This window comes from Canis lupus, chromosome 6, assembly GCF_048164855.1.
Source record: "Canis lupus baileyi chromosome 6, mCanLup2.hap1, whole genome shotgun sequence".
Lineage (NCBI taxonomy): Eukaryota > Metazoa > Chordata > Mammalia > Carnivora > Canidae > Canis > Canis lupus.
In genome coordinates this window covers 2,169,829-2,194,823 of record NC_132843.1, presented here as the reverse complement: position 1 = coordinate 2,194,823, position 24,995 = coordinate 2,169,829, and the positions used below count along the sequence as shown (strand labels likewise).

The following is a 24,995-nucleotide window of genomic DNA, read 5'->3' as shown; positions in this document are numbered from 1 at the left end:
TGGAGTTGGACTTCTCCTCCTCCTTCTCACAGTCTGGAAAGGGACCCAATGAGGGTCACTTTGGGCTGTGGGATGAAAGGAACATCCAGTGGGTGGCACAGGAAAAACTTAGAGCCTAGACCCCTCTCAGCTTTAAGGAGCAGAACCTCAATACTACCCAAGACTTTAACATAATAGAGAATTCAGCTGCTACCTGCCTTGGGTCACTGCTATCTGGGTCCCAAGCAATCAAACCTATGTCTTCCCCGATATTTACCAATGTCCTGCCTTTTTTCCTAACATACACTTCAGGAGTTTCTGCAATTCAAATAATTTCCCATCTTGTTCTTTAGTGAAAGGAGCTGTTATCCACTTCCTTCCAATAATTAGTATCAGAGAGTAGAGCTTATACAAAGGTAATTTTTTGTCAGAATCTAGGCTTGGGCAGCTATAATTCTTTCAAATATTAAGAATTGAGATGCCAAATCACAAAGAGTTGTATAGATTTTTTTATTATTTTACTATTTAAAATTCTAATCTCAAAATTGGTTAATTTTAAAATAAAAACTAGCCATATATTTGTTTTTATACATTATATACACTTGAGAAATAAATAGTATTCTAAGTGTTAAAAAAAAAGCATCATTATATACAAATAAGGCTTCGAGCCAAATGTATAAATACAAGACCCACTGAGGAATTGATTCCTAAGGCTTCTATTACTAAAAACAGAAGTCAGAAGTAATTGGGATGAACGGTCAATAATACAAGGTCCACTTTGGCTAGAAAGCATTCACAGAAGCAACAGAAGAAGCACACCATTTAAGAAAATACCTTGAATTAATTAAGACTTGACTGCTGACATCTTCAAAATTTTGGCATTAAACAATGATACAACTTTGGCACAATGCAGATTCAAACGACATCCCTTAAACACCTAAGTACAAAGAAAATCAATCTTGTCCCCCAACTTGACATCACACCTCCTTCCAAATAAATCTCACCCATAAAAAGCCCAACCTCTTGGAACAGTCACTTTCCCAGTTATACATTAATGAAAGGGTTCATGGTTTTATGGATGGCTCTGAAAAACAATTCCTCGTTGGTCACATCGGGGCATCCTGGCGAGAAAAGGCTGTAGACGTCTGGATGAAGTTGCAAAGAGGAGCACAGCACGGGCTCGCCTCTGGGAAACCGGGACCTGACTCCACCGTGAGCTCCGTGTGCAACTGCAGGCATGGGGCTGACGCTCGGGAAGCCAGGTGCTGTAAGCAGAGCCTGTGGTGGCTCCTGCGGTGGCCCCCGCTCACCTCCCGCTGTGAGGCTCTAGTTTGGCGATGCTCCTGCAAACCTTTGGAAAAGTTAATCAGTCTCCCAGCTCTCACGTGTATTCATTCATCTCAAGATCTGAAATGGGAGGCTTTTCTGAGTTCAACACAGAGAAGGCCCTGGTATCAGAGCCAGGGGTGCCAAGGAGGGAAAAGCACCCTATCAAATCCTAGTGCCAGCTCTGATGACGGGTGAACAGATGTGTGCAATAGATACGTGATACTATCTTCCTGAGCAGAAGAGATTCAGCTCCAAAGCCATCACATTTGGTAACTGGCCACCTCCTGTCCCCAGCACATGTGGTGCCCTGCTTGCTCCGATGCAAGTGATGGAACATGCGCGTAGGGAGTACACACGTTCACCAGCAAGAACCAGCTGAGACCATCAAAAGCTTAGGATCCCGGTTCTTAGCCCTGTAGCCTCCCCCACCGTGTCCCCCATGCCCATCACCACGTGTGTATCCACGGATCACCTAAACTGGAATGGAGTCTAGAAATCCCAACCCCATTGGACTCCACATCTGGAAAGGTTTATGAATACGTCTACTGCCTTGTGCTAATTAAGTTTAAGTGCTTAATACACATTTGTACCATCAAAAAGTAAGCAGTGGAAAACTGAGAAAAGCCAGTGACGTGTGCTTTCAGGACAAGCCGGGCGGCAGGACAGAACATCTGACATGTGGCCAGTACCCATCGAGTGCAGCCCATGGAACCCCAACAGTGAGGGCCTCACCACTGCCCCAGGTGAGGTGCTCTGGGGCTCTCTGGGTGAACGAGGTCATGGGTCTGCCACCCTGACACAAGTCCGCTCCCAGCAGAAAGCCCTCCCCACCCCTCAGGTCCGCTCGGGCAGCTCACAGCCTTGCACGAGCAACTCTTGGCAGGGAAAGCACAGGCTCACCGGGCACCTTGGAGAGGCCCGGGCCCTCCACCCTTTGCACACAGGCCGGAGCTGGAGTCACCCGGGGCCAGCAGGGGTGGCAGGAGTGGCCGTGCTCAGTCCCCTCCGGCGAGATGTCCCAACCATCATAGGAGGTAAGGTCCTGGGCCCAGCAAACAGATTCTTCCAGGCGCTAGGGTCAAGGCCAAGTGGGGTCCTTCCATCAGGTGGGTTGTCAGCAGGAACGCTCCTCCGTGTCCCTGGGAGGCGGGGGGTCGGGGCAGCCCCTCAGGGAAGCTCCGCGGCTGAGCCGAAGGGAAGCCTATAAGAGGGGCACTTGGTCATCCATTTGGTGAACACGGCAGTCTGCACTGAGGGTGTGCTCTGCTTATAATCAGGCCACCTTAGAATGGACCTGTCCATTGAGACCAAGCATATGCTTACCCTTACCTCCCACCTGATGCCCACTCCAAACACGTGCCTGGAAGGAAGCTAGGAGCCCTAGAACCTTCCCACAGCCCTGGTCTCGATGGACAGGTCCATTCTAAGGTGGCCTGATTCCAGCAGGGCCACCGGCTGTGAACATCCTCGGGGCAAGAGGCAGGACAAGAGGTGAAGGGACACAGACTTGTACAACATCCTGCATCTTCCACCAACTGGCCTACCTCCTCCCGACAGGTCAGATTCAGGGCAGAAGGGATTTGCACCCATTGTGTGCTGTGTCCCAAGCACCCAGACCCACGTCCAGCACATGCTGGGTGACCCGTCAACATGCACTGCAGATGACAGAGTCCCAGTTACCTGGTTTCATTTTTCATTCTCCAGCCATCCCGACACTTGTGAAACCAGAGCTCTTGGCCAGGGGAAATGCTGGTGTTCTCGAAGTCGTCCACACAAAAAGTCAATCTAGGAAGAAAAAGAACCTGCCAATGTAGCCACAACTCTCGTAGGGGAGTGCCTTGGCCAGATGATGCTTTCTGGATCCAAAGTGGGCCGAGTGAGGGGGTCTTTTCATTAGGCCACACCCGACTCAAATCTTTGGAACTCCCCATCGCTGCTGCGAGTGCCCAAACCATGTCTTGGTGAACCCTCCGTGATCTGGTTCATGCAGAATTTCATCACACTTCTTTCACTTTCTACTGTTGGTTCATTGAAAAGTCTGCCTGCCTCCCAAGGCATGGCCTCTCTGGAGCCTCCCTGATTGCCCATGCCCTTGAATCTTGATAGCACGTTCTACGAATGTAGTCTGTGCTATGGCCATTGCCTCATATGGCACGGAGTCAACAATGAATGTGTTGTCCCATCTTAACACATCATACATGGCCCTGAGGTGCTCATGGATGCTCATCCCCAGGGCAGACTGCAAATGCCACCAAACGGAGGGCCCTGAGGCATTTCCAATACGGTGCTCATGGATCCCCAGTGACAGGCAGAAGTGGGATTCAGCTGGGAGTCTAAATCAAAGGTTCAGAAAATGCTCAGCCAGGATCACAGAAGAAAACGATACCCGAATAACCACCGCAACCGTGACATACAGGGTGTGTGGGTCTCAGCAGTGTGTGGTGAGCATGACCCATGACCAAGACATGTATGGGGCCCCTGACCCTGATATATGGGACATGCAGACTAAAAGGGAAAAGGCCACATTCAAAACAGTTTTGGGAAGCTTTGCCAGGAAGCCCACACAGCCCGTAAACATATAAGGAGGGGACGTACCTCACTGAGATCAGGAAACTAAAACACATAAACACGCAGTCAGGGACCAGTTTGCAGCCCTCAGAATGGTGACAGTGTCCCGCCAAACGGAGGCAAGGACAAGGGAGAGCGGAACTCTCACTCTTAGGTTGTCAATTTGTCTAAAACAGCTTGAAAGAAGATTTAATGGTATCTTGTCAAGTTGGAGCACACATCTAATGAAACCCAGGGCGGGGCAGGGGGCAAAGGGCCTTCAGCTGCCCCCAGGTGACGTGTTTCTAGACCAGAACCTCTCGGACAAGGGCCCCGAGCCTCCCTCCCCCCCTCGGCCACATGGCACCACAGGCGATGGATGGAAGCGGGAAACAGGAAGGGCCGTGACACAGAGAAACAGCAGACTAGGGACAGAGACCGCGGGGGCGCTTCCCGTCACCCCGAGGTTGCCCGCGACGCCCAGCAGTCCACGGAAACACGTGGCGAGAAAGCCCCCCTCCCGTGACCAAGGCCCCGCGGGCTTCCCCGGCTCCTGCTCAGAGAGCCAAGGTGCAGCGTTGGGCCGAGACACACAGGTGCGCAGTTCCCAGGCGGGGCCGCGGCGGGCCTGGCATAGACGGGCCTCGGCCCCTGACCCTGACGTCAGGCCCGGCCCATGAGCCCGACTCAGTCTGTGGAGGAAGCGAACAGCCCTCCGGAAATCAGGGGCTGGAAGCCAGGGGTTGGCAGCCCTCACCACGGGGCTCCCCAGCTGGATACCCTGGTTTGTCCCGACACAGGGCCAAGCGAAGACGGCTCAGTGAGGCAGGGCTCCCCGAGAGCCCCGAGCAGGACAAGCCCCCCCCCGGGCCGACACTGGCGCAGCAGGGGCAAGGACGGCTGGACTCCAGCCCCACCCTGCCCCCTGCCGCAGCCGAGGGCCCGGCGTCGGGACACAACTGATGCCACGGCTGCCAGAGGTCTTGCTGTACAGTGTTCACTTTTCCTTACGAAGCCATCTGGGGGCTGCCCCGGACCCTGCAGACGGAACACTGGGAAGCGCACGCTCAGCACAGGAGAGGCCGCTGCAGAGGCCGCCGCCCTCCGCTCCCCAGGGACACGGAGCCCAGAAAGCGCCCAGGCCCCTTACCTGCGCTGAGTCTCCCCAGACTTGACCCGGATGCGCCTGATGCTCAGCTCCTCCTCCGTGCTGCGGGGCTGAGACAGGTAACTGCGAAGCTCCTTCCACAGGTTGTACCAGGACTGAATCGCCCCCTCCCAGGTGAGTTTAATCTTCAAGAGGTCGCCCAGGTCCTCCTCAGTGTAGACCAGGAAGGTATTGGTGGCATTTAGCCCAATCTGCTCCACTCTACAAGGGGACACAGGAGCAGGTGTCACTGACCTGCCTCTCTGTGGGGTGACACAGTGGTAGCACCGGTCCCATGGGGACCACCGTGAAATGGGCCCACACACACTAGTCTCCCTTGAACTCCCAGCCCCTTCCTGCCTGTACCCCTCACCTGACACTCGGGGACCTGTCCTGCCCCCATGTGTGCGCGGCAGTATGTGCACACACCTGCTCCCCCAACCACACCCTGAGCCCTAGGAAGTGAGTACTTTGATGACATGACCTGGCCATCCCCACACTACACAGCATATTGCTTTGCACCTTGCGTGTGACCAACAGATACACGCTGCTATGCGCCCTTCCCACAGATTAGAAACAGTACAGGAATGGCATTTGTGTTCCAAATTTCCTACAGCCTCAGGTGTCAGGCGTTGCCTGAAATGAAACGGCAGTTTCTGTCCAGCTGATCCAGCAGCTTCTCCTGCTGCTGACTCATCCAGGAGCATCCCGCCCAGAAAGGGTCTGAGTCAAGGGCTTGGTGGGGAGTGTGGACCACAGGGGCCTCTGGAACCACCCAGCCCATCCCGCCAGCACTCAGGCTACACTTCCCTGCACTCGTTCAAACGCTCTCATGCTCGCTCATTCTCACACTGACTTGTCCTTGGTCCCGAGCCCATCAAAGGGAGCTTGCGACTTACATTTCCAAAGGCAGAGTCTGGGAGTCTGCGCTGGTGCCATAAAGGGTGACATAAAAGTTGGGTTCGATTTCTCCCACATTCTTGTAGCTGAAGATATGGATTTTCATCTGATAATGGTAAACTGCGGAGATAGCAGAACAAAGGCACGTGTGAGCTTTGCTGGTCATCTCAGGACACCCCGACTCAACCTGAGTCACCCAGTACCCCGAGTTCTTAGGGGTCCCTCAGTCCAACCCAGCCTCCCTCTGCTCTCATTCAGCCTGATGGGATGAGGGATCACTACAGTATAAAACAAGCCCCAAACTTGGGAGTTTGGGGAACTGGGAGGGGGAGCTGGTTCCAGCCTAGCAACTCTCTAGCTGCGCGACCTTGAATTAAGGGCCAACGCATTCACTCTCTGAGCCCCAGCTTCCTCTATAGGTCAAACAGCACCCACAAAACTGATGGGTTTTAGAATATGTTGTAAAAATGCACAACATCATGCCAACTCCCTCTTGGTCCATTCTCAGGTTAGTTGTGACACTGAAAGGAGGAAAATACTAAACAGCTTCGCGAAAGCCAAAGGCAAGGCAACGAAAAATTCTGATCTTAATACAAATTCAAGGTATTGATATTGTGATCACAGAATGATGATACGCAGCACAAAGAGTTCCCACCACTTATTCGGCAAGATCAGCTTTCCTAGGGTGCGCACAACATCGTGTGACGTGCAGTGATCTGAGCTCACTGTGCTTCTGCCACACGTCCTGGGTTGGGACCTGCCCTTTCCACAAGGTGGAACTGAGAAGAAGGGAAAAGATGAAGGCCATTGGGCAGGTGCCAGGGGGGATGGGGGTTACCTCTGAAAGGCATGCCCGCCCGGGTTTTGAGATACATTTTGCTGTTCCTCTTGCTCCTCGTTTTCTTCGCGTTGTAGCCGATGCTATTACACCGGTTCTTCCGGCAGCTGAGACAGATCCCCTTTTTGAAGCGATTTGAGTCTGTGCACTGGAACGCAAAACTCGGCTTGTCCTGATTCACCAGGGAGTCAACAAAGAGGTGCACGGCCCGCTCGTGCTCACATTTCACCACCTCCGTGATTGCTGGGGTGGGCAGAGAACACACAGGATGAGCCTCTCATCAAATACAGATCACGCCCCCCAAGGCCCAGAGAGAGTCCGTAACTTGCTCAGAGTCACACGATCAGATGGTTACAAAGTTAGGAGCATAATTTGGATTTTCTAGTCCACGTTCATCATTATCTCTGGTCACCAGAAGCTAAAGCCAATCGTTCCTTAAACTGGAGGACCTTAAGAAAAATTGGACAAAGCCATCCCATCCCTTCCTCAGTAACACCACTGGCCTTAAGGATGCCGTCACCTGTACGGACCTCTAAGCCTTCAAGGGCCACTTGGATATGATCACATTGAGGGAGGGCTACAGTCAGGCTGCATGAGGGAGTGGGACATCCAAAGGGCAGTCTATCGGAGCGCAGAGAACCAACAGGGGCCAAGACCTCGCAATGCTGGTGGGCCCTGGGGTAGTGATCGAGTGGGAAACCTGGGAAGAGCCCGGTCACTCCACCACACTTGAGCTTCAGCAGCAAATTCAGTTCAGCCCAAGTGTGCTGGGAACGGGCTCAGGCATGCAGACAGTAAATCATCAGTAAATGGAGACATCATCTTGATTTTACTTCTTTAAAATGTCACAAAAGGGGCGCCTGGGGGGCTCAGTCAGTTAAGCATCTGCCTTCAGCTCAGGTCATGATCCCAGGTCCTGGGATTGAGTCCTGCATCAGGCTCCCTGCTCAGGGGTGAGTCTGCTTCTCCCTCTGTTCTTCCCCCCTGCTTGTGCGCGCGCGCTCTCTCTCTCAAATAAATAAATCTTGTTAGAAAGATAAAGTAAAATGTCACAAAAAATTAAATTATAGTGCATCCATGCCGTAGAATATTGTACAGACTTTAAAAAGAATAAGGTAAGCAAATCTATGTGCTCTGGTGTTTAAGAATATTCATTATGTATATTATGACTAAAAAAGTAAAGTTACAGAACAACGTGATTTCAAAAACTATAATCTCATACACACACACACACACACACACACACATTTAAAAAGAAAACCAGGGATCCCTGGGTGGCGCAGCGGTTTGGCGCCTGCCTTTGGCCCAGGGCGCGATCCTGGAGACCCGGGATTGAATCCCACATCAGGCTCCCGGTGCATGGAGCCTCCTTCTCCCTCTGCCTGTGTCTCTGCCTCTCTCTCTCTCTCTCTGTGACTATCATAAATAAATAAATAAATAAATAAATAAATAAATAAATAAATAAATAAATTTAAAAAAAAAATTAAAAAGAAAACCAGACCAGAAGGATACACACAAAATTGCCCCCATTGGCTACCTTTGAAGAGTAAAGAGGGGGTGGGAGAATGCTCTATGCGACTCTGCATTGCTTGACTTTTTTTTCCCCAACAAATATATGTTCCTTTTCTTGTAAAAAGAAATTAAGCAATAATAACCAGGACCTCAAAGCATGAGAATGCAAAGCAGAGGCCAACAGATTGCTGTTAATAAGCCCACAGAAAAATGAACGGTACACGGGGTTGGAGGCCCCATGGAGGGTGTGCATGCAATGAAATGAACATTGGTGGGAGCACGACCAGCTCGTGCTGGTTTCGGAGGAGCTGTGATCACCCAGTCAAACCTCTACGTGAGGCAGAAAATAGGAACTTACTTCCATATGCGATTGAGCCCAACACATCATTGAGTCCACAGCCTGGCTGGAAGTCCCCCCCATTGGGGTAGATGTCGATGTGGCCCACGGGCATCTGGATCCCAATGCTCAAGCCGAAGGAACGTGTGTAAGTGTGGAGGACATCCACGAAGTCTGCGTCGTCAGGGGACAGCCTCCTATGGATGTCCACTCCTTCAAACATGGGCCCAGCAGGATCCAAACCTAGAGTGGGAGGGGGAGCCAAGACTAGCTGTGTCGGGTGGACCAAGGGCATGAGACCTGACTTACGAGTAAGCCCATGTGTGTATAATGAGGCCTCCTCAGAGCCAGCCCCCCCAACCTGAAATAGGGTGATGCATGCAGTCAGGGACCTTTTACTTTCTTCTGAAGCCTTCACCTGTCCTGACAACTCAACTGACTCGGAAAACTAGCTGCCGGGTTCACAAGGCCATGCAGCTCCCAGGATCCCCAGACCGTCAGAAATGAAGCCATTCTAGAAAGAACTCAGGCTAGCCTAACTAAGCCATTCATCTCATTTATTCTCCCATTGAAAGCCTTCCACAGCCTTAGTGTAGCAGGCTTTTCATGGAATAACCAGGCTACCCACATCTTCTGGAGGGAGCACTCAGTTTTCCCAAACTGAGCTGTTTGCATGTGGACTTACTCTTCCCCTTCCTTTAGCGATAAATCTGGCCCAAGGGTGGACTGGTGAAATCAGGGGTGGAGGGCACACCAGACTTACACTGAGGACCCGTGTCCCAGGCCTCCGGAATTCCTGTATTTTGCAGCTAGAGGGAGAAATCTTTTTGCCTATAGACTTTCTGCACTGCCCGGGCAAACAGCAGCATAGAGAGAACTGGTTCTCACATTTGAAACAGCACAAATATCACTGGGAGCTTGCGGAAAATCCCAAGTCTATTAGGTGGCTACATAAACGTCTGGAAGGATGGATACACAAGCCACTGGCTACTTGTATATATGCGTGCAGCAGAGAGGTGGCGGGAGGACCTAGTAGGTGGCAGCAACGATAAGAGACTTCTATTTTGGAACCACATGAATGTAAACCATCCGAAGAAAAGAATTGGCAAAGCCTGAGTTGCGGATTCCCCAGCCCTCTAGAGATTTTGATTAACAAGTCTGGTTTCCCCAGGTGATTATAAAAGGAGGTGGTCTTTGAATTGAATCTGAAGATCCTAAAAGGAGATGGTCTGTGAATTTCCAGCCTGAAGATTGGAAAAAACATCTCCCACCTTCAGTATCATCGATAAAACTGAACCTGAACATCTTAATCCACACAGTTCATGTGAGATATTAAGAGATTAAGTGCTTGTCAGTGTAAGTACTAGCTGCTATTACCAAGCTCAAGTGATTGTGGGAGCTGACTTCATGCCAGCCTGGAGGGCCCTCTGCCCTACAGACACAGGCGAGGGCCCGGAGGAAGCTGAGAGTACTGCACACTGTTTAGTCTAGAACAGTGGTTCTCAGCTGGGAGTGAGTTTGCTGCTAAGGGGACATTTGGCGATGTCTCAGACATTTGTGGTTGTCACAGTTGTGGAGAGAGAGAAGCTGTTAGCAGCTGGCGGGCAGAGGCCAGGGAAACTGATAAACATCCAGCAATGCGCAGATCAGTTCCCACAACAAAGCATTAGCTGACCCAAATGTGAACGGCACTGAGGCCCAGGCACCGTGGTCTAGAAACACCACGTCAGAGAGGAGTTAAGACCAAGAACAGAGTCATACAAGGAGGAGATGGGTAATAGGACCCCCAAGCCCCAGTGCAAGAGAACCAGGGAGCACACGGTGAGCCTCGAATCACTGGGCCGATTTCAGGCTACACAGCAGGCAGAGCTACCATCTGGAGTCAACAGTAAACTTATGAAATGCGTCTTGCATGAAAATAAGCAGGTTCCAGAAGAAGTTTAGATAAATGCCTGGAAGCACAGGGTGCCTGGCGGTTCATCAGCAGCCCTGGGCCCAAAAGAAGGGTGGCACGGGAGCAGTGACCCCCAGCACGGCCCGTGATGCCTCAGTTCAGAGGCTGCCAAGGGCTGTGGTCTCAACACAGGCAGCCGCCCCCTGCTTCTTGCTATGTTTTCTGGAATTAAAAAAAGAGAGAAAGAAGACCATTCTGCTTTGCAACCAATACAAGGGAGGGGCTCTTTGCTTGATGTGAATAAAAGTCTCCACCAGACCGTCAGAGCCATGGAAACCCAGCTGTGCCAGAGGAATGCAGGCAGTGGCAGGGCTCCTGGACAGGACTGGCTGGGTGCTGGGGGCTGGGGCTGGGGGCTGGGGCTGGGGGCTGGGGGCTGGGGGCTGGGGGCAGGGGCTGGGGGCTAGGGGCTGGGGGCAGGGGCTGGGGGCAGGGCCTGGGGGCTGCCAGCTTTGCCTACCCGGACTGGACTCCCCCAGCCCAATGCATAACCAGGCCTCACAGACTCTCCGGGAAAGGCTGCCCCATTTACTTTTTTTTCACCAGGAATAGGAGGGAGCTCTCGTCCCCTCCAAGAAAAGCAAAAGCAGAGAGCCACCCTTTCTTCCATGCAGTCAGAGCCCTTCCAAAGACGTTCTCTTCAGCCAGTGAAAGTTGCACACACGCACACGCATGCACACCCCGGAGAGCCTCTGCACGGTGGCCTAGCAGGGCAGGGCCTGCTGCCCTTGCATCACTGTTTTATATCCACCAGCAAAAGAGAGGAGTGATAGGGGCTGGTGGCTGGGTGCGGCCTCTGCAATCTGCCAGCCTGCATTTGAATCCTGGCTCTGCTACTTATGACGGTTAGACATTGCTCCCATTATTTCAGCACAGAGTCCCCGTTTCCCCACCTGTAAAATGAAGCCAAGAGGCCCCCGTGACCCCATTGTGACAAGTCTTCGAGCTAGCACCCAGTACCTGTCACAGCTTAGCTTAGGTGGTGCTTGACATTAGGAAGCATCTGGCCCACAGTCTGTAGAGTGGACCCTTAACTCCTATTTCTTAAATAAATGAATGAATCCGCTTATCTGTTTATGACTAACAAATATATGACCTCTTCCCTAGCATAGCACAGAATTCTGTCAAAAGCCGAAGAAGGTAAAACTGGCAAACCCCAGGCCATAGCTCTAATCCAAGCAAGACCAGGGTTCAGGTGTTGCCCCTGTTGGCCTCAGGACCCCACTCAAGCTGCAATCTGGTCCTTGTACCCCTTGGGACCACCTGGTTCCCTGGCTCATGGGGGGTCTACCGACAGAGAGGAGGAGTGCATACCCGCCTCCCCCATCGGGCAAGCACACAGCCATGTCAGGTGAGCCCATCCCTGAGGTGCTGAGGGTAGAGGGTATAATTTCCTGAGCACCTACCAGGCCCCCACTGCAGAGAAAGGCTGGAGAGAAGAAGCGTGCTCGGGACACACAAGCTGCAAGGAGCACTGATTTTAGCATTCCGTCAGCAGAGCCGTTGTCTCGGAGGCCACCACCCAAACAGGCACTGGGCGGGGAGGAGCGGGCGGGGGGTCCCAGAACACCCTCCCCCAGCCCCATCACTGTCAGATTCAGAAAGAGGGAAAGGGAGGATCCACAGCTGGGGGGTGTGGAGGGGACACTCCTACGGGCTGCAGCTTGAACGAGGCGGGCCGGGCTCTGAATCTGAGCGTCTGGCTGGGCTGGGGGCTGCGTGGCCACCGGAGCTGGAGTGGCTTACAGCCCCACACTGCAGCTACGCGCGCAGGCACGGGCAGCCACATGGTCCTGCCTCCTGGGTGCTCGGGCCCCAAGATCTTGGGAAACAAAAAGGCTCTTGAGGTTTCCTAAATCAAATAACAGGACCTATAGGGGTGTGTGTGCATACGTGTGTGCGCGCTAGGCCAAAGCCCAAGGATGATGTGACGCAGGCCAATACAATCTCACAAATATATATATATATATATATATATATATATATTTTTTTTTTTTTTTTTTTAAAGTACCCCATTAGCTTGGTGCTAAAACATGAACATCTACCTTTACTATGTCACTTGTTAGCTAAGGACTCTTCTGTTTTAGACAGGACTTCTTTGTGTTTTAAAATAAAAGCACTGCCGGGAAAGACACAGATCATATCTTTCCTTCTAGATGACCAGTCGGGTCCTGGTATCTTGGAGGCAAGAAGGAAGCTGGGAGTGAAGAAAAATAAAAGAATTCCAGAAGGAAGATAAAATTTTAGGGCAACATGGGGCTCTTGGAGGGCTCAGTGGCTGAAGGTCTGCCTTCGGCTCAGGTCATGATCCCAGGGTCCTGGGTCGAGCCCTACATCCTGCTTCTGCCTTTCCACCTGCTCCCTGCTGTTGCTCTCTCTATCGCTCTTTCTCTCTATCTCAGATAAATAAATAAAATCTTTTTTAAAAAAAGTTTAGGGCCACAAATTTGCCATTAATTTCAGCCTGGAGGAAGCTCTGTGTACAGAGTTGAGGAAGCACAACAGTGGAAAAGAAAATCTTTCACACTTCTCAAATCACTAAATGATCGAATCCAAACACAGATCAGAAGTTCGCCAGGATGGAAAATGCAAATTTCTTACTAACGACCCGGGTACCAATACCAGAAGGGCTTATTTGACAACGAAGTTTAAGCACCCTTTTTAAACAGATAATGACCACTAATAAGCATGCCAGCACACAGTGGGAAAAGGCTGGTGGTGGATGAAACAGAAATGAGGTGGAATTCAAATAAGAATCCAACAGGGTTCATTTCCCTGGAGGTCCTAAGCATCACTGGCAGAGAACAGAGTGAGCCCTCAAGGTTCACAGGTCAGGATCCACCGCAGTTCTGCACCTTGGTTATTTGCTGTTTGCCCCCGGGCATTTCCTTGCTCAGCAGACCAGACCTGTGGTTTTCAAACTGGTGCTCAGGGACCCCGAGATTTCTCTGGGGAACCGGAAGGCCCGTAGCAAAGCTAGGACTGCCTAACATCTACCTGGCTTCGACCAGAACATCCCTTCTACCTGTCTCATCTATCGGGGTCCCATACAAGGTCAACCTGAAAGAAGGACTCTGCGACCAAATAGAACCCTTGAAAGCTCTGGATTAGATATTCTCTGGGTCCCTTCCGAGGCTAGCCCTCTAGGGCTCCCATGTGCTGCTTCCGGGGGAGCACTGCATTTCAGAAAAGCCAGCTCGGGGGAGCTGCTGAGGAAGCTCAGGGGTCAGCCGATGACGTGGGAAGCAGAGCCTACCTGTGATCCTGCCCACCGTGCCTTTCACGAAGTTGCCAGCGTACCCAGCCACGTGAGCTCCGAGGCTGTAGCCGATCAAGTGAACATTCCCGAGAGAAAAATCATCCTTCTCCTGCAGGAAGCCACAAAAGTGTGTGAGTGCAGCGTGCGGGTGACCCTGAGCCCACAGGGTCCCGACAATTCAATAATTCTATGGCAACAAGGAAGAGCCCTGGGAACCAGAGACAGAGACTTTCCAGGGCATGGCCCACATGCCTGGCAAGGAGACAGGGATGGACACAGCCAGGGAGGGGAAGGCAAGAGGCCTTCACGGCACTTTGTGTGCCTAGTGTTTGGGGCAAGGGGGGTTATGACTAGAAGCTACACACCTGACCCTTCGGCTGCATCTCCCTTCTCTCAGCACTATGGGAGGTGGGGGTGGCTACGTGGACCACTAAGCCACCAGGATCACTGAGGACTAAGTGCCTACCACAGCCTACTCTTTCACAGCCTACAGCTTCTTAGGCCCCAGAAAGTGCTAACCTGCTCACCACCAGCCCACCCAGGACCCCAGAGTGGAAGCATCATACCCTGAAAGGTCACTTCACTGGTTGGGGGAGGAGATGGGGCTTTGACCCCACAGCTCAGAAATTGAGCCCTACAGAACAACCCAGGCAGAGAGCTGAGGTACTGCTCGAGAACCCTGCCCTGAATGCTATCAGCATGCATCAGACTCCACGGGCAAAAGGAAGGGAAGATCAAGCTGGAAATGCCCCAATAATGGGGTTACTTTGCCAGTACACCCCTGCCTCCAGGTAGGTCCGCAGATCTCAGGCAAATCATTAACTCATACAGAGTGAATGTAGGACCTTGGCATCTGTTTCCCACGCTTAATATTTTAAGCGTAGCATTAGGCTGCATATGTTGGAACCAATGCTCTCTTCTCCCTGAGGACCGCCACCCTTCCAAGGAAAGAGCAGACTCTAGTAAGATTTCAAGATTTCTTTTTGTTTTTCTTTTTCTTTTTTTTTAATTCATAAGAAACAGAGAGAGAGGCAGAGACACAGGCAGAGGGAGAAGCAGGCTCCATGCTGGGAGCCCGACGTGGGACTTGATCCCGGGACTCCAGGATCAGGCCCCTGGGCCAAAGGCAGGCGCTCAACCGCTGAGCCACCCAGGCGACCCAGATTTCAAGATTTCAAGCTGGTCCTGGCTCCTGACAATTCCCAACCTGAATGACCTGTCAGGCAAATGTGGTTCTGACAAACAAAGGAACAGGCAAGATCCGGAGATATATCAATCATCAAAATGCTTTCCAGAGTTCCAGCTTTCAAGTATTTCAAGCAAAAAGTTGAATCCCAAAGATACTCTTAGAATCCTGAGGTTCACGGAGCTGTGTTTTCTTAAGAAGGTTCAGATTCAAGATCTTGTTTGTAAAAGCACTTACCTGCAGCCAGTCAAGCATCCTGGCAACACTGTATCCCACCACCCTAGTGTTATTGACGGCATCTGTGTAGAGCTGGTGGGCCAGGGGAAGCCAGTCAACCACCACGACGTTGGCTTCTTTCTCTCTTGTCTGTAGGGCTGACACAAGTTTGTACAGCCAACTTTCAAGCATGCCACTCATCTGCAAAGAAAACAGAACATTTGAAAACATTCTTCTTAGGGGTTTCATAAGTCCTAATGAATATGGAATTCAGTTCCATGACCCTCTCCCTGGCCAGTTCCAGAGCTTTCACAATGGCTGCTCAGGCACCAAACACTTGCACGTGAGCAAGGCCAGCCACAGGCAGGACTGCCACATGAGTGTTTGTCTTCCATTGCTCTTTCTATCTTGCTTTTCCCAGCGGAAGTCCCACAGCCGGTGTCTTACGCTGCCACTTACTGTCCACTAGGCCTACGACTAAGCGATAAGTGTTGGTAGCGATTCTGGCCTGGGGTGGGCATGAGTCCCTGTCACAGACAAGCAAGTTGCCCCAAAGTCAGATGGGAAAGGTTGCCCTGGAGAATTAGCTTCTCTGTCAGAGATGCAAGGAGATGCTGTCTCGTAGGCAAACTCGGAGTTAACAAATGACCCCTTCCCACAACCCATGTCTGCCATCCCTCTTGATTCCAGAGTAGGGAAGATCTGTCCCTGGAATCCCAAATTAGAACTCAGAACACATTTTCCCACAGAAACAAAGTTATATATAGTGCCTAGGTCCAGTTGTAAACCTATCCACATGTACATTATTAGATAAATAGATTTTCTGTGCCTGGCCTGGGAACCCAAACGCCATTTACAATCTTGCCTCTATGGGAAACTGCTGTTCCAAGTTCCAAACAGATTACAAAAGAACTTTCTGGAATGCGACCCATTTGTAAGTTGCAGGCAGTTTGTATTTGCATTCTGACGGGGCGGGGGCGGGGGGGCGAATCTTAAAAAGGTTCAATTGCAGGATTCTAATTGTAGGCTGTGGGATGAGGATGAATAGACAAGCACCTAACCATCTCTTCGGGCACACTAGGGAGATAGGCACTTGCCCCCAGGCCTGACCCCAGCAGTTGGTGATAGACCTAAAGACCCAGAAAGCATGTCACAGATATGAATTTCTCATCATTAAAAGGAAGAATGTCCCCTCCCAATTAGCCCAGGCAGAGACCTACTCACTTAATAGTGTCATTTTCCTACAGACCATCATTATATGAATGAATGAACCCCTCACCGGTCAAAAGCTTTTAAGCTGAGCATTAAAGCCCTTTTTTGTTGAAGTTTGTCATGGGCCTTTCAATGTGCATTGCTCGGCTAGGGCACATAAAGAGCCCCAGTGCCTTTAACCGGAGCCATCTCTATACAAACAGGAGGGCACGGTGCCAGTGGCGGCCAGCGAGCCAGGCCAGCTGGCTCTTCAGAGACTCTCAGAGCCAGTCAAGTTGCTGCCGCTCAGCTTGGCTCTCAGGGAGGGACGGCCCCCGCCAGGCAGTGGTTGACCAATGTAATTAAGTGTAATTAGAGGGCCCCTCAAGAGCCAGTGGAGCTGGACCGCTGCCTTCAGGAGAGCCACTCTCCGAAAGCCCGCTGTGTGCCAGCGTTAAATGCCACCCTGCTGGAGTCCACATTGCCCCCTCTGCGACGTGCCCATTACATTCTTCACAGCTGTCTGGAACACAAGCAGCCCACAAGAGAAGGGGGAGAGAGAGAGCACAGAATCTGGAAGCACCAGTCTTCTTTTTAATTGACCAAAACAAAGGAAACCAAATCTTGTGTCAGGCTGCGGAGCTTCCCCCACCGGGCTCACCGTCCACCCATGAATGATGAAAAAGGTTTTGGCCGTCACGTTGAAGCCACAGTCTTCCAAAGGCTGGTCGTGGCCGACGGGGAGGTAGCAGCCCTCATGCTCCGAGTCCTCAGAGGTGCGAAGGTTAAATCTCACAGGAGGCTTGGCAGTAACCTGTACGTCCCTGGCTCTGTGGCGCTCATCTGGGGGAAAGAGAACAGGGCATGGGTGCACCTAGTGGGCTGGGGAAAACGAGAGAGCCGGGGTCTGGTTCTAGTTCAATCTTGAACGTGTGACTTAATCCTCTGGGTTTTAGTTTTGATATCTGCTGACTGGTTTCTCCTCACTTCCCAGAAGAGTTGCAAAGCTATAATAAAGGGACATCTCCTCAATATTTAAGAATATTAGTTTGTCACAGGCACTAAGTACCGTGACTCTAAAATAAACAGGTGTCTCTTGCTTTTCTCTCCTCTTCTCTATCAAACCAGTTCTCTTTCCTCCCCTCACATGACTACTTAGTCCTTGATTATTTTCCTGAAATGCTTGGGACCAGCTAAGATTCAGAATTCAGAACATTTCAGATGTTAGAAAGGCATTATGGTACAGAAGCCATGTGATACAAGAAATCTCCAGTGTAGTCGGGGCATCCCCCAATTATCAAACACACTAATATTTCTGTAGGGAAATACGTAACTACACACCAACTCGAGGGCAAAAATAAATATTATAGGCAGCTTCATGCCAGTTCCGGTCAGTTTTTGCTGCCAAATGAATTCAGGGCTGGTAAGGCCAAGTCTTGCTGCCAAACGAATTACCAAACAAATGTTCCAATTTTGGAAGATTCTAGATTTTGGAATTAGAGATAAGAAGCCATCAGCTATCACATGACGGGCTTCCCCTAGCATTCCCAGCTAGATTCCAGCACTTACTCTGAAGACCTCCGGCATCCTCAGGACTCCCTGCAGTACCAGAAATGTGCCAGACATTCTTTCAGGTTGTCAAATAAATGACTGAAGCCATGGGGAAATTCGTAAGAGCAGCAAAGGCTACTTTCAGCTCCACTGCTCACACACAGTGCCCCGCTCCCAAAACACAGATAATGTCACTGATGTCCCTGTGGCCTCTTAACACGAAGCACTGGCATCACCATGCTATTACGGACAGTCTTTTTTTTTTTTTTTTTTTTTTTTTTTTACGGACAGTCTTAAACCAATCCTTCATCCACCATTCTTCCAACCATCCAGGAAACTATCCATCCCCTTGTAACAGGCTAGGAAATTAACAAATCGAACTCTCCTGTCACCCAGAAATCAAGGGGAAAAAAATACCAGATGACCACTCTGGGAGTTTCATTTGTCCCAGAATGGATAACAAATCAAATGGATCCCAAATGAAATCATGAATAGAGAGACCAAAATGGTAGAGAAGGTGGTGGTGAAGAGGGTGGTGGAGAGGAAAAGAATACACCTGATATAAAAAGGACAGAGTTCCAGAAAATGCATGAGCAAACGTCAGGTTGACCAACATTAAAGTGATGAACAAAAGCCCCAATAGCAGAAATCTGAACCATGGACAAAAATAGCCTTCTGCCCTGATTCCCACCCAAATAGCCATTCGTAGAGACCAGATGGGGAATTGTAGGAGAAAAAGAAAACAAGTCTTCTGGCTTCCTGGGGCACATTGGTGGATGAACCCACCTAGTGCCATACCAACATTCACCTGAGCATCCGGCCTTCTCTGACCCCAGAATTCTCCAGCTTTATTACTACTACGTTCGGCCTGGGTCACTTCAACCTCTGGGACTCCGTGACTTTTCTTCATCCCTGTACCCTCTGGGATCCTTCTGTTCCCTCCTTCAGTTCCCTGCTCAGTGTCAGCCTCTCCGGGAGGGAAGCCTGACCACAGGTGAAAACTGGCCCATCTTTTCCTTCAGCACCCTGTTCCTCCCTCTCTGCTTTACTTTTTTCCTACTGAGCATCATTTATATCTTTTAATGGGTTTATTGTCTGTCTTCCTACTAGCTCCAGAAGGCAGGGGTCTCCATCTGCTTTGTTCATTGTATCCCCCACACCTAGAAGAGAGCCTGGCACTAGGTGGGCACTGAAGGAATGGCCCACAGATACTCAGAATTGCGGAACCCATCAGTTGGAAGGAAGGGTAGCGTTTTACGGGAGAGGAGCTAGAGATGCGACTACCCCGGGTCACACTTCTCGTCAGCACTAGAGCATGTTGAGTAAAGCAAGGCTCTCTCATTCACCCAAATTAACGCGCCTGCATGTCCATAAGCTGACATGGACCAACATCATTTGGCTCAACCTCAGAAGAATAGTAGGAGATGAAATAATGGGGTGCCGTGTAGGGGATCTCCCCTCTCCACCGCTTAACTAATTGACCCGGCACCCCAGGTGGGTGACCCTACCCTCTTTCGGCCAGGGCAGGCTTCCTCTAGTGGGGGAGACTGCCGTATAGAACTCAGAAGAAAGAACAGCCAGCATCCAGGAGGAGGAAGGTGAAGAGAGGTGGAAAAGGGTGCAAGGGAGGAGGAGGCTGGCCGCCAGGAGCAATAAGCCCAGCAGCTCCCGCAGGTACTCAGCCGAGGCTCCCGCAGGTACTCATCCCGGCTCTGCCGCCTCAACCTTCCAAACACCTACCCCGGGCGAGGAGGGGGGCGCCAGGCGACTTAGCTCCCTAACACTCTTCGTGCCTCGCAAAGGGAAGGTTGAAGAGCGGCGGGCGGGACCGCACGGATCCAGGGAACCTTCTCGTGGGAGGGGTGGGGCCGGCCAGGGCGACCCGGCGCCCTGCAGCCTCTCAGCTGCGCCCGTCCCGCCCCCGCCCCCGCCCCAAGCCCTCGTCGGGGAGCCGAGCAGGAGGAGCTCCGGGTCGTAGGAAAGACAAGAGGATTCCGCGGGCAGCAGGCAGGGCCGGTGAGGGGGACGCGGCACCCAGAGCTGGAGGTGGGTGGGTGCGGGCTAATGGGACTAGGTGCACGGTACCTTGCGGCCGGGCCTCCGGCCCCCGGGGCGTGCGGACCCCCGCCGCCAAGCAACAGGAGACGGCGCAGAGGCAGAGCAGAGGCACGCGGTTCCGCATCCTTCCCCGCCCCGCCGCGCCCCCTGGCCGCGCGCCGCGGAGGGAGCGCCTCTCGGGCCCGGCCGGGGCCGGGGTCGGGGTCGGGGTCGGGGTCTCGGTCTCCTGCCCGGGGCGCCGGCCCGAGCGCGCGGCAGGTGCGGCCGGCGGTGAAGCGGGGCTCGGGACCGGGCCTGCCCTCGCGCGCGCCGCCGCCCGGGAAGCCAGAACCCGCCGCTGTCACTCCTCGAGCTCCCGGCGAGGCACTTTTCAAAAGTCTGGGAGTCATCTGACCCATCGCCAGATGGCGATTTGCATAATTTATTCCCGTCCCCGGACTCTGGTTGGTCACACCTCCGCTGACGCCAGAACCCAGACCCCCCAGTTTGAATGGAAGCGCCGCGCACCCACCGCGTGGACGCCGCGCCCTGCCCCGCGCCCTGCCCCGCGCCCCGCCCCGCCCGCCGGCCCCGCCGCCCCCGCCGCCCCGCGCGCTCCTGGCGCCGCTCGGGGACCCCGGATTCCGCGCTCGCCCGGGGGGGGGGGGCGGGGGGGGGTTGCCCCGAAACGCCGCAGATGCGGGAACGCGATCCCGGAGAAGGAGCGTCCCCCTTCCCGCAGCGCGGAGCTCCCGGCGCGGCGACCCCAGCCAGGACAGCGGAGTCCCCAGGTCGCCCCCCCCCCCCAGCGAGGCCCGCGCGACAGGTGCGCACGGAGAGCCCGGGCGGGGCCGGGGGGGCCGAGCGCTGCGGGCTGCGGCGGGGGCCCGGGCTTCCCGGGGCCGCACAGACCTTCTCCCGGTCGCTGTCCCGCCCCGCTGCAAGCCTGGACAGACCGCCCGGCTTCTCTCAGGTCGCCCGGGGGGCCTTCCCCGCAGCTTGGGGCGCTTGGGGCAACCGAAGGCCACAACGCGGCACAGCGCGGGGCGCCGCGGTCTCCCGCCCGGGCCCGAGGGGAGCTCGGAGCCCGACGAGGCCCAGGCCCGCCAGCGCGCAGCTGCAGCCGCCCGTCGAGTGGAATCGAGCCGCCCCTGCCCCCCCCCGGGCTGGCCCTGCCCCCCCCAGGGACCCCGGGACGGCGGGCGGAGAGCACTGGCGCCCGGGAGCCAGCGCCGGGCTTGGGGCGCGCGGGGCGGCGGCCGGGACCACGGGGGGGGGGGGGGGGGGATGCGCCCCGACCGCCCCGCAGCGCCGCGCCTTCGGCCTCCAGGGACCCCACGGCGCGAACCGTCCTGCCCTCGCCCCCCGGTGTCCGGAGGCGGCTGAAGGGAAGGCAGCCCGGAGCAGCAGGGCCCGCCCGCCTCTGCTCACTACTTCTGTGCCTCCAGCCGCCGCGGAGCAGGAGCCGCTTTGTCGTCCCGCGTGCTGCAGTGGAATGGGTCCCAAGGGCAGGCCGGCGCGAGTCCTTAGTGTAAACCGCGGGCCCTTTATGGGATGCTAAAGGCCCCCCAGAAAGTTGTTGCTTCCATTTCCCCTCCAGCTCTCCTCCTTTGGTAAACAATCCAGACATAAGTCAGGTATTACCTCTTTTTTTTTTGACTGCCACGGCTTTGAAACCGCTTAGGTTTTACTGCTGGTTGGTTAGAGTGCCCTCCTGTGTCTCTATTAAAATATAAATTAAGAATCGGCAAAGGACATAAGGAGTCACATTTGCAGCATAAGAGTAATGTGTAACATCAACTATTCATCAGGCTTCATACTTTCCAGGACAACTGTCAGGAGACCTGGGGAGCCTCCCGTGTGGAGGAAGCCCCTGTCTGGGGACTTTCAGCAGAAATTCTGTTTGTGTCACGGTCAAAATGTCAAAGTCTCGGGCTACTCTAGTAAAGGATTCTGGTCACTCTTTTCGGCTGCTAATATGCAAAGGCACCATTCTATGTGAAATAAATGAATTTCCCTCTTATGAGACCTTTCCAGCCTCCCTACAGGTAGAACTTCAATCCAGCAAATCAAACTCTGAACTGGAAGGCAGTGAGGCCAGAAGCACACGACCACGGGGGCAGCGGCTGGGGCAGCCAGCTCTGGTTCTCTGGGGCGGCAGTGGGATCACCAGGAGGCCAGCCCGCAGTGGCACTCAGGCGCTGCCACCTGCCTGAATACTCTCCCAAGCCTGGTTCCTGTGCCCTGCAGCAATTCGGGTTACCAGCCAGTATCATTTTAATGAGTTCCTCTTCTGCATAAATGAGCCAGAAATCCTATTGCTTGCATCTAAGATGACTCAATTGCCAGACGTTAACTGAGCAACTACTACAGGTAAAATGCTGGGCTGGGCACCCCCAGAGAGTGTTCAGGAGGCCATCCCTGCTCTCATGAACACAAACTGGAAGGTTAGAAGTGGCAACAGATTGCTGTGTAGGAACGACCGGACATTCAGGGCTGTCTAACAGAAAAGGAACACAAGCCACATGTCCTCATCAGCTCGGCTCACAGTAACAAAATACCACAGAGTGGAGGGCTCAAACAACAGAAATTTATTTTCTCACAGTTCTGGAGGCTAGAAGTCTGTGCTTGAGAGCCAGCATGGTTGGGTTCTGATGAGAACCCTCTTTTTTGGCTTGTAGATAGCTGTCTTCTCACTGTGTCCTCATGTGGCAGGGAGAGAAACAGAGACAGAGAGTGGGCAAGCTCTCTGGTCTCTTCTTATAAGGACGCTCATTCCATCATTAGGGCCTCAACCTCCTGCCCTCATCTAAAGCTAATTATCTTTCAAGGGCCCCATCTCTAAATTCATCATCCTGGGGGTGGGTGGGGAGTAGGGCTTCAACATATAAATTTGGAAGAAGGGACACAACTCAGTCCATAATGCCACATATGTGATTTTACATTTTCTAGTAGCAACACAAAAAGATAAAAAGAAACCTGTGAAATTAACTTAAATAATGTATTTTATCTAACACAATATATCTAAAATAGTATTTCAACATGTAATCAATATGGAAAATGGTTCATGAGATATTTTACATCCTTGTTTTGAAATCCAGTGCGTATTTTATACTTACAATGCGCGTCAAATCACATTAGCCTGGTGACCACTATACTGGACGGCAGAGAGTTCGTGTTAAAAACTAAAACAAATTTAAGTGGGGCATCTGGGTGGCTCAGTAGGTTGAGCATCTGCCTTCGGCTCAGGTCATGATCTCGGGTTCTGAGACTCAGCCCAGAGTGGGGCTCCCTGCTCAGTGGGGAGTCTGCTTCTCCTTCTCCCTCTGAGCCTTCCCACACTCAGGCTCTTTCCCTCTCTCAAATAAATAAAATCGTCTTTAAAAATATAAAACAAATCTTAGAGATCATTTAATAGAACTATCTCGCTTCACAAATAACAAAACCAAAGCTCACCCAAATTAACTACCTGCTCCAGATCACAGAGCTGGTAAAGAGGCAAAGATGGGGCATGAATCGAGGTTTCTGAATTCAAGATCAGTGTTTTTCTTACGTCCTCTCTGTGTTCAAAGACAGAAAAGATGATGGTGAGCTGTGAGGGTCAGACTCAGTGGGAAACCTGGAATAAAGGTATACCATTGGTTCCAAAAGAGAAAAAGAACACAAACTTGACCTCTTCAAATATTTATTCAACACCTGTCGGGTGTCCAGCACGATGCTAAATGCTATAAGAAACTCAAAAAGAAATGGAAAATAACATTAAATGCACACCTCACTCAAACTGTATGTCTCATGTACAAAGAAGAAAAAAATATAAGGGAATCATTGATAGGAAAACCTATTGGATGGGAGTGGGACTTGAGAAACTCTTAAAGGACAGAAAGGCCTTCGCTCCCGCCTCTCAGCTGGCACTTGGGTCCCCCTGAGTGGCTTACACCTGTGGAGACTGGCAAGGGAATGCCAAGCTTCCCTCAAGGGAAGGCAGCCCTCTGCTTACTGCCTCTTAGCTCTGCCTGACGCCCAGGGGTTAAACTGACTCTCTCTTTGATAAATGCAAAGGCCTGAGGCCTCCGGCCACTGAGGTTTCTATCAATCGGCAGCCACATTTCTTCCAAAAGGAAAGGCTGGAGCCGCACTTCCCAGTGTGTGGGACCGGGATGGTAAGAGGTGGTACATAACGGGTGGTACATGGAATAAAACGGGCACGCTGAGTAAAACAGGCTAAAGCAGGCTTCCTCGTCTCAGAACTCCTGAGGAACTTCAATAGGATTTAACCTTTCAGTAGCTTCAAGTTCAAGATCCTTCACATGGGGTCACCTGGGAGGCTCAGCGGTTGAGTGTCTGCCTTGGGCTCAGAGTGTGATCCTAGGGTCCAGGATGGAGTCTACATCGGGATCCCCGCAGGGAGCCTGCTTCTCCCTCTGCCTGTGTCTCCCATGAATAAGTAAATAAAATCTTAAAAATAAAAAAAGAAAAGAAAGAAAACTCCTTCACATGCCCTACAGCACTGTCCGTGGGCTGCCCTGGAGGAGACACCATCCCACCTCACACCACCCTCCACTCTCCCTGGCCATGGGCCTTATCTGCAGCTCCTCTGTCTTCTGTCCAGTACAATACCCACGAGCTACCTGTGGCTACTGAACCCCGGAAATGGGACCAATCTCGACAAAGATGTGCTGTGCATAGAAAAGACACAGCGCATTGCAAAGACTGACAACAAAGAAGTATATAAAATACTGCGTTCGTATCGTTTATGTTGATTAAACGTTGAAATGACACTATTGTGGATATGCTGAATTATATAAAGTATACTTTAAAATTAATTTCATATTTTTATTTTTTGTAATGTGGCTGCTGTGATGTGGAAACTTGAATAACATATGTGACTCATATTCTATTTATACTGGACATTCTAAAGTGTCAGGATTTGGCCTGTGACCTGGTTAATGCTGACTCTTTTCCAACCTCAGATATCCATTTGTGTTCCTTCTTCAGAGAAACTTTCCCTGACC

At 52.1% G+C, this 24,995-nt stretch overlaps 1 protein-coding gene across 2 annotated transcripts; it reads right to left on the bottom strand.

Annotated features, from left to right (window-relative positions):
• Positions 1–475: 475 nt before the first annotated feature.
• Positions 476–20,204, bottom strand: LIPG (lipase G, endothelial type). Of its 2 annotated transcripts, none has more exons than XM_072828565.1 (10): positions 20,032–20,204; positions 17,057–17,238; positions 15,226–15,405; positions 13,800–13,911; positions 8,611–8,832; positions 6,741–6,983; positions 5,902–6,022; positions 5,006–5,224; positions 2,989–3,093; positions 476–2,509 (listed from the first exon to the last, which is right to left on the bottom strand). In XM_072828565.1, the coding sequence occupies exons 1-10, from the start codon at positions 20,126–20,128 to the stop codon at positions 2,476–2,478; spliced, it is 1,515 nt and encodes a 504-aa protein (XP_072684666.1). In that variant the 5' UTR covers positions 20,129–20,204; the 3' UTR covers positions 476–2,475. The 2 variants fall into 2 exon arrangements, with proteins under 2 accessions (XP_072684666.1, XP_072684667.1); XM_072828566.1 differs by lacking the exon at positions 20,032–20,204 and adding an exon at positions 19,687–19,768.
• Positions 20,205–24,995: the final 4,791 nt, after the last annotated feature.

What these genes read in the sequence shown, in the direction of transcription:
- LIPG (XM_072828565.1), bottom strand. Translation starts at nt 20,128, where the DNA reads ATGCGGAACCGCGTGCCTCTGCTCTGCCTCTGCGCCGTCTCCTGTTGC. An exon ending in GGATGCTTGACTGGCTGCAG is followed by an intron (nt 13,912 to 15,225) that starts GTAAGTGCTTTT and finishes GGCTTCCTGCAG; the next exon opens with GAGAAGGATGATTTTTCTCT. An exon ending in AGAATGAAAAATGAAACCAG is followed by an intron (nt 2,510 to 2,988) that starts GTAACTGGGACT and finishes CCCCTCTTATAG; the next exon opens with GCTTCCCTTCGGCTCAGCCG.